This window comes from Camelina sativa, chromosome 9 (assembly GCF_000633955.1).
Source record: "Camelina sativa cultivar DH55 chromosome 9, Cs, whole genome shotgun sequence".
Taxonomy (NCBI): domain Eukaryota; kingdom Viridiplantae; phylum Streptophyta; class Magnoliopsida; order Brassicales; family Brassicaceae; genus Camelina; species Camelina sativa.
Window position 1 is genome coordinate 9759920 of NC_025693.1, and position 10027 is coordinate 9769946.

Consider the following 10027-nt stretch of genomic DNA (forward strand, 5'->3'; position numbering starts at 1 on the left):
TGTATAACGGTTTCGGCCATGCAGTCCCTGTCCCCTTGCGGTTAAGGGGAAGGGGATTAGCCTGCCCATGTACACTCCTGGGCCCATCTTAGCCCCCCGCTTACCTCCCATATTCATAGCAACCACACTATACAAATGTTTTTGTTCCCAGACTACACCATGATCTCGATCCTACTGGTAAGACCCAGAGCTACCCACCCCAGCTATGAACTCATGAGGATGAAAATCCAAGGCTCTCTTAGCAGACTTCCTAGGCTTCTCCCAGTCACCATCATTGTGATACCCACCTTGTTTTGCTACCCCATGATGCCGAGGAGCAGCACCTCGTTTATCCGCTTGGTTCTCAAAAACGTGACCCCTAACTGCCTTGTGAAGCTCTAGACAACTTCTCTCGTCATGAGTGAGTCAATAACAAGTATCACAATAACCCGTTAACTTCTCATACTCGAGAGTCACAGTCACTTCATCACCCGATTTAAAAGGCAAAACCATCTTGAAAAGGAGAGGGTTGAAACCATTGACGGTAACACAAACACTACCAGTCTCTTCATCAATGTCTCCAATGATACCAATCTTCTTACCAATAGCCTCCAAAGTAGCAATCTCCCAAAGATGCATCGGAATACCAGCAACTCTCACCCAGAAATTGATGGCGGAAGGATAGGTGGAAGAAATGATAGGCTCCCACTTCACCAAGGAGATCATCCAACTATCAAAATGGTAAGGACCATACTGTAAGACCCCTTGCAAATCAGACTCTTCAGCGAAATTGAATTGAAAGGTACCTTGTCCCAAATCAGCACCCACCACTTTGTCTTCAAGCTTCCAAATCTTAGGCAAAGTGGATACCAAGGGCTCCATCCTCTGAACCGAAGGATTCATCAATCTCCCTATAAGAGTGAGAGAGAACTGCTGAATCCTCTGAGCCAGCACCGAGTTGGAGATTTTGACAGTCTTCATGCGCACCAAAGGGGCCTTACCCTTGAGAAACGTTGATTGAGCCATGAAGAAACTCGCAGACGTCAATACCCAAAAACTTATCACAACAAGACACCTCCAATCGCACCAGACAAAACGAAGAAAACAATAGATGGATCGAATGAAACCCAGTCCCCAAATAAATACTCGAATGTCCATCCTAATACCTCGACGCAATTGATGGGATAATCCAATCAACGAGATTCGAAAACAGCACCCCCAGATCATGGCACCATCAATTCTGTATCACAGGATCCACGCAATATAGAAGCCACACCTTCCAAAACAATGGTACCATTGAATCGTTGCCATAAAACACACGACCAAAAGCTCCAACATAAATATCAACAAATCCCAATCCGGATCCAAAAACAAACCCGCAATCCCGAACCTTTCATCCCCCCCAGATATGAAACTTCAAATCCAGCCAGATCAAATCATTATGATCCGAAATCAACGGAATTCTCCATTTAAAACCGTGATCTGATACCAACGGGAAACCTATTGAAAATCAGAATCAGACTTCCGATCTGATCCCGATCACTCTTACCTAATGGAGAACGTGAGAGATCCTCTCTCCATCTCCCAAACACACCGGAACCCAACATTCAAAACTTATATCCAATCGTCGCCGTCGTCGTCATTCTTTTCGTACAGGTATGTTTTAAATGTTATTAAGCAATATAATGGTCATTAATATGCTGGAAAAAATTTGTAAAAAAAAAATATTTCACGGGTTAAATCTAATAAATTGGAGTATTTATAATATAATTTAACTCGCAGCATAATAACTTTTACGGATATAATTCTTTCACCGGTTAAAACTAAAAAAATAAACTTACGGGTTAAATTTAAAAATACTAAAAATTTGAAAATATAATAATGTAAGATTAATTCTTTCATGGGTTAAGTCTAAAAAGCATAAAACCTTAAATTTTAATAACCATAAGAAATTCGATACGGTAGGTCAAATTTGAGAATTAACAATCAAAATACAATTATACAATCTTAACCACTAAACAAAAGAAACAAAATTAAGAATCAATTATAATTTTATAAATTTTTAGTTTTTTATATAAAAATATTATCCCGCGGTGTACCGCGGGTTAAATTCTAGTATTATACATTTTTGTGTTTTTGTGTTGGTTGCTGGTTGTTGTTGTTGTATGTGTTAAAGAAAAAACAAATTAAATAACATTTTAAAAGGTTAATTATATATTTTAATTTTAGAGACTATATGATATGTATCTTACATTTTTTTATGTTTTTTTCAAGATTCATCTCTATTGTCCCTAGAACAAACATTCTCAAAATCAATCTATATATTACAACTTACCACTTAATGAGCTCATATTATAAATAACTCGTGAACATACAGCTAGCCTAGATTTTAAAATTAAATTTTTTCTCAAATAGCATATATTGCTTAACTGAAGCCCTACTGATGGAACCTGGGACAACGGCCAGGAGGCGTACCAGGACGGAACCGGACAGGTAGAAGCGGACGTGGCCGCGACCACATCAAGACGGTCATCGACCCATGCACCAAATTTGATGCCCGGAGCAACCACAAGGAGCGGGACAGCAGCTAGGGCGGCCAAAAAGAAGTGCCTCATCTTTGTCCAAGCATTCGTGCGAGATCAAGAGGAGTTCAAGCATGGAGCCATTCAAGCCGCAGGACGGCCGACCGGGGTTCCTCTCTTGGTCTTCATCATTACTCAAAGGTGAAGACCTCCAAGTCATTAGGGGAAATAGTACTCTTTTCTTACCTTAGGTTTGTCCCAATTGGTTTACCAAGGAGGTTTTAACGAGGCTACGAACCCTAGTGCATTGTCACGGCCGTGGACCACTCCCGGCCACGTGGCCATCCTATCTTTTGCTTTTATCCTTTGTTTTACCTTTGTGACCGTTGTCTTTTAAATTTGTTCTTGGACGCTGCATTTTGTTTTAACCCATGTGTTTAGGGTTTGGGAGTTCCCTTGTAATGGCTAGCCTATTTAAAGGACCTAGACCCCATAATCCAAAGGCAGATTAGTAATAAGAATCAAAGTTGTTTCCTTTATCTCTCGTTTTCAGCGATTGAACTGAAACCCTAGAAGCTTCACGAACCGGGTTAGTAACCTTCTAGCTTGGCCGTATCACAAGGAGATCCATCCCTTGCATGTTGCTACATCGATCCACCTTCTATCTCCAACAAACCGAGAGACTAACGAGTTGAGCATCTCCTCATGAACCTCTTCCGCCTCTATCTTCATTGTACCAAGAGACTAACGAGTCGAGCATCTCCTCGTGAACCTCTTCCATCCGTTCCTATCGATCGTTGGAGCCGCACAGACCTGATTCCATCAGTTCCAGTCCCGTCCGTACGTTCGTGAATCACGGCCGTCGTCCGGGGTTACATCAGCTGGTACCAGAGCTGAAAGTTCCTTGCAAGGTCGTATCTTTCAACTCTTTACGTTTCTTGTTTTCTATTTTGAGTTTTGAGTCTTAGTGTTAAAGGTTTGTTCTTGCTAGGTTCGTTGGTGTTCTTGAGTGTTCTTAGTTTTGCTAGTCTAGATCTTTAAAGTTAACTCCTTTGCGTTTGGTCTTTGTTTGTGGTGGCCTAAAAATTACGTGTGGTGTCGTTAGTCCTAGCACGTGTAGTCAGTCGTTTGTTTGGTCTTAGGTTATTGTCTCGTAGTGCTTTGCTTTTTGCTTTTGCTTTTTCTTTTTGTCCCAATCATTAGCTGTCCAAAGAGTTTGTGCTGTGTTGATCTTGTTGAACAGAGAACCCACACGTTGAATATTGTCTTGTAGAATTCGTCCAAACAGTCACGCGTCACGGATCGGCCGACGAGAGCACCCGCTGCCGACCAACGTTGCCATACACCGGAGGATCTCTTGACAACCGTCGCACCTCTCTGCGACCGCTGCTGGTACCACTTCTCCAACCAGCCCATACTGGAGACCGCCGTCCGACCAGTACCTAGACGCCGTCCGTTCAACCGCCGCCGTCCGTTCAACCGCCGTCCATACAACTCCTTCAATGAACTCTTACATATCGCGATGCAAGTCGAGCAACAGATCAAGAAGAAGATCAACAGCACCAACCGTGCTCGCGTTCAAGGGACGCCCAGTTGGTCTCCTAATTCGTCCCGACGGCCGGAGGTCATCACGGCCACGACAAGTCCAAGGCCATTGCCATTGACTCGCGGTTCAAGTCAAGGGAGCTGGCCAGAGACGCACGTAATGAACCAAAGCCGCAGCAGACCAAAGGAAGAAGCAGAGATATCGTGTGTTACAAGTGTCAAGGCAGAGGGCACTATGCCCAAGAATGTCCTAACCCATGCACCATGACCATTACCGCGTCCGGAGAAATTGAGTCTGTGAATGGTGTTGACCAAGATGAACAGGACGACGCCTTGGAGATCGAAGAAGCTGTGGCCAAGCCGGACAAGGGAGAACTACTCATGATCCGACGAGTCCTCAACACCAGCCAATCACCGGACGATACGCATCAGCGAGACAACATTTTCCCTATGCGTTGCATTGTAAGTGGGAAGGTTTGTGGATTGATCATCGATGTTGGATCTTGCACTAATGTTGCAAGTTCTTACATGGTCAAGAAACTATCTCTTAACACCAAAAGCCACCCAAAACCTTATAAGCTCAAATGGTTGAATGACAAAACCATGATTCAAGTTAATGAACAAGTCACGGTTCTGTTTAGTGTAAGCCCTTATAAAGACCAAGTCTTGTGTGATCTGGTGCCAATGCAAGCTAGCCACCTCCTTTTGGGGAGTCCATGGCAGTTTGACAAAAGGACCTCTCATTGCGCCACACCAACCAATATTCTTTTGTGCATGATAACAAGCGTTATTTGTTTGAAACCTTTGAGTCCTACACAAGTTTGTGAGATGCAATCGAAATTGTCTAAGGATCCAGACGCTAAAATGAACTTTTTGATCACTGCTAGTGTTGTTAGGAGATCACTTAGTGACTCCGCTTGTCAAGTGTTATTGATGGTGTTTAAAGATGATGTGAGTGCAGATCATGAACAGGATGATGTTCCGGCCGTGATCAAGTCACTCCTACGGCGTTATCAAGACATCTTTCCAGAAGAGTTACCGCACGGCCTACCACCATTGCGAGGCATTGATCACCAGATCGATCTCCTACCCAGCGCACAACTACCTAATAGACCCGCGTACCGCGTGAACCCTGAAGAGGCCAAAGAGTTAGAACGTCAAGTAGCCGATCTCATGAAGCAAGGATACTTGCGAGAGAGCCTAAGTCCGTGTGCGGTGCCGGTCCTGTTGGTTCCAAAGAAGGATGGGACGTGGCGCATGTGCGTAGATTGCCGAGCAGTGAACAACATCACCATTAAGTACCGCCATCATATCCCACGCCTGGACGACATGCTTGATGAACTTAGCGGTTCCACCATCTTCTCCAAGATATTCCTTAAAAGTGGCTATCATCAAGTGAGGATGAAAGAGGGAGATGAGTGGAAAACCGCGTTCAAAACCAAGCAAGGTTTGTACGAAAGGTTGGTAATGCCATTCGGTTTGTCGAATGCTCCCTCCACCTTTATGAGATTGATGAATCATGTTCTTAGAGCTTACATTAATAAATTTGTGGTGGTATACTTTGATGATATTCTTGTTTATAGCAAGAGTCTTGATGAGCATTTAGATCATTTGTCCTTAGTCTTGAACACTCTTAGGGAAAACAAGTTATATGCTAATTTGAAGAAATGTGTGCTCGGAGCTACTAAACTTGTTTTTCTAGGCTTTGTTGTGAGTGCGCAGGGGCTTAAAGTGGATAATTATAAGATCAAGGCCATTGAAGAGTGGCCAACCCCGACCAACATCAGTCAAGTCCGAAGCTTCCATGGCCTAGCCAGTTTCTATAGGCGGTTCGTGCAAGACTTTAGTTTGATAGCAGCGCCGCTCACAGCCACCATCAAAAGAATGTCGAGTTCAAGTGGGGACCAACTCAAGAGGCAACGTTCCGCGAACTTAAGAGGCGGCTGACGCAAGCGCCACTATTGGCCCTTCCGGACTTCAGCAAGACTTTTGAAGTGGAGTGCAATGCGTCCAGAGCGGGCATCGGTGCCGTCCTGACACAATGAGGCAAACCTATTGTGTATTTCAGTGAGAAGCTCAGCAGATCGACGCTCAACTACCCGACCTACAACAAGGAGCTGTACGCATTAGTTCGCGCCATGAAGACTTTGCAACACTATCTTTTGGCCAAAGAGTGCGTCATTCACACCGATCACGAGACGTTGAAGCACTTGCGCGGGCACATTAACCTCAAGAAGAGGCACGCCAAGTGGCTGGAGTTTTATAGAAACTTTTCCTTACGTGATCAAGTATAAGAAGGGAAAAGAAAACATGGTGGCTGACGCCCTTTCACGACACCACACGCTGATCACCACCATGGACGCGCGAATCCTCGGGTTTGAAAGTATCAAGGACACTTACGCCACCGATCCTGAGTATGCGGAGTGTTATCGAGAGCACGGCAAAGGCAACTATACCAAGTTCTTTGTGCATGATGGGTTTCTGTTCAAAGGGAGGCGGCTATGTATTCCAAGCGGATCGATGAAGGAGGCACACGAAGGTGGGCTTACGGGTCACTTTGGCGTGGCCAAGACAATGGCTGTTCTGAAGGAGCATTTCTATTGGCCTAAGATGAAGCGCATGGTGGAAAAGTTTTGTGGTTGGTGCATTCCGTGCAGGGCGGCCAAGTCAACTACGCGTCCCTATGGTCTCTACACGCCACTGCCGATCATTTCAAGCCCATGGGTTGACCTATCAATGGACTTTGTCCTTGGTCTTCCCCCATGCGACAAAAAGGACGCTATCTTCGTCATAGTGGACCGATTCTCCAAGATGGCCCACTTTGTTCCTTGCAATAAGACCAACGACGCCACCAATATCGCCGATCTGTTCTTCTGCGAAGTGGTAAGGCTACATGGCCTGCCCTTCACGATCGTGTCCGGCCAAGAGCCCAAGTTCCTCGGTCATTTCTGGCGAACCTTGTAGAGAAAGCTAGGCACGCGGCTTTGGTACTCTACCGTGTGTCACCCGCAGACGGACGGCCAAACAGACGTCGTCAACCGCACCCTTGGAGCGTTACTACGGACCACTGTAAGCGGTAACAAGAAAAACTGGGTTGAGTGCCTGCCCTTGGTGGAGTTCGCGTACAATCTGGTTGTTCACCGCACTACTAAGAAGTTGCCGTTCGAAGTTGCATATGGTTTCAAACCTCTTACCCCCATTGATGTGCTGCCTTTACCACCCGGTGAAGTAGTGAACCAAGACGGAGAAAGCAAGGCCGATCTCGTAAAGAAGATTCATGCGGACGTAAGGGCCAACATCGAGAGGCAATCGAACACTATGCGCGGACGGCCAACAAAGGCCGCAAGACCATGGTGTACAAGGAGGGCGACTTGGTTTGGTTACATTTACGTCCAGAACGGTTTCCATTGAAGAGGAAAGACAAGCTGAGCTCGCGCGGAGATGGCCCATTGTGAGTACTTGACATCGACATCGTTCAATGTTTCTGACTTGGCCCCATTTGATGCAGGTACCGAGGAAGATATTTTGAGGGCAAAACCTTTTCAAGAGGGAGGGAATGATGGAACATGGGACGACGGCCAGGACCAGGATGCGTACCAGGACAGAACCGGACGAGAAGACGCGGACGCGGCCGCAACCGCATCAAGATGGCCATCGACCCATGCACAAAATTTGATGCCCGGAGCAACCAGAAGGAGCCGGACAGCACCTAGGGCGGCCAAAAAGAAGTGCCTCATATTTGTCCAAGCATTCATGCGAGATCAAGAGGAGTTCGAGCATGGAGCCATTCAAGCCGCCGAACGGCCGACCGAGGTTCCTTTCTCGGTCTTCACCATTACTCAAGGGTGAAGACCTCCAAGTCATTAGGGCAAATAGTACTCTTTCTCGGTCTTCACCATTACTCAAGGGTGGACCACTCCCGGCCACGTGGCCATCCTATCTTTTAAATTTGTTCCTGGACGCTGCGTTTTGTTTTAACCCACATGTTTAGGGTTTGGGAGTTCCCTTGTAATGGCTAGCCTATTTAAAGGACCTAGACCCCATAATGTAAAGGCAGACTAGTAATAAAAATCAAAGGTGTTTCCTTTATCTCTTGTTTTCAGCGATTGAAACGAAACCCTAGAAGCTTCACGAACCGGATTCGTAACCTTCNTTGATGCCCGGAGCAACCAGAAGGAGCCGGACAGCACCTAGGGCGGCCAAAAAGAAGTGCCTCATATTTGTCCAAGCATTCATGCGAGATCAAGAGGAGTTCGAGCATGGAGCCATTCAAGCCGCCGAACGGCCGACCGAGGTTCCTTTCTCGGTCTTCACCATTACTCAAGGGTGAAGACCTCCAAGTCATTAGGGCAAATAGTACTCTTTCTCGGTCTTCACCATTACTCAAGGGTGGACCACTCCCGGCCACGTGGCCATCCTATCTTTTAAATTTGTTCCTGGACGCTGCGTTTTGTTTTAACCCACATGTTTAGGGTTTGGGAGTTCCCTTGTAATGGCTAGCCTATTTAAAGGACCTAGACCCCATAATGTAAAGGCAGACTAGTAATAAAAATCAAAGGTGTTTCCTTTATCTCTTGTTTTCAGCGATTGAAACGAAACCCTAGAAGCTTCACGAACCGGATTAGTAACCTTCTAGCTTGGCCGTATCACAAGGAGATCCATCCCTTGCGTGTCGCTACATCGATCCACCTTCTATCTCCAACAAACCGAGAGACTAACGAGTCGAGCATCTCCTCGTGAACCTCTTCCGCCTCTATCTTCATTGTACCAAGAGACTAACGTGTCGAGCATCTCCTCGTGAACCTCTTCCATCCGTTCCTATCGATCGTTGGAGCCGCACGGACCCGATTTCATCAGTTCCAGTCCAGTCCCTACGTTCGTGAGTCACGGCCGTTATCCGGGGTTACATCACCTACCTTCCTGTCTCCAAACTAAATTACCAAAGAGTTCCATAAAAAGTAGTAATGTCTAAATTCTCTTACCATATGAGACACACATCCACTTCTGAATCCCGATAGTTCAAGAACCGCCGCTCTATTAGGTGATTAGTCACATATTTAAAGTAGATATATTTTATATGTAGATTATATTATATTAAATTTAGCTGCTTCCATCAGCTAATCCCTATTTTTAATTTTAAAGCACCACCAGAAAAACAAACCTATTATCAAAGAATCTGATGAGAGTTTGGTGAGTAGGCCACAGTATGATCATGCCCTGGAAGATGATGTACCACTCTCTCAATGAAGATACAAAAAGGGATTCAATGTTAACCTTCTTTCCTCATCAGCTACATTCTGCTTTTTTTTCCTGGATTTTAATATATACGCCAATAATTAACAAAAATATTTTTGTATATCTCAGAAAGTAATTAAAAATTCCTCATATCTTTTTATTTTATTAATTCTTATATATGAGCTTCAAGAAGATATATGAGTTTTATGCACGCTCATACCACACAAACTAAGCATACCACCTGTCCTATCAAGCTCAAATATTAAATTGTCACTCTATTTAAATCAATTCATAACGCAAACCTCCAGCCCAAAGGTTTATTACTACTTTTAATTTTAACTTCCAAAACTATTGCAAATAAATATTACAATCCAAATACAAATTACAATAATTATATTATTCTCCTTTTCTAAAATACATTTATATTCAAATTTTTGAAAGCATATATTTGGGCTTATGGTTTATTTTAAACTAAATTTGATATTTAATTATATCCCAAACTATCAACAAAATCATCCAAACAAAAATAAGGTCATCGCCTATATAATTATGTGTTCTAATATCATACTTACACAATATATTACTTTCTCTCAAAATGTTCTTATTACCTATTAATATTAATTCATTTGCTGATTAGGATAGAACAAAGATATAGATGTGTCGTTATGCTTTACCATCCTTTAAATTCTTCGTATATATAGTGCATATTTTTATAACGATTGATTTTTGTAGTAAATATGATCATT

At 44.1% G+C, this 10027-nt stretch overlaps 1 protein-coding gene across 1 annotated transcript; it reads left to right on the forward strand.

The window, feature by feature from the left end:
- LOC109126390 lies at positions 4311-5652 on the forward strand. Its single transcript, XM_019229907.1, has 2 exons — positions 4311-5493; positions 5630-5652. Exons 1-2 carry the CDS (start codon positions 4311-4313, stop codon positions 5650-5652), a joined length of 1206 nt encoding a protein of 401 aa, XP_019085452.1.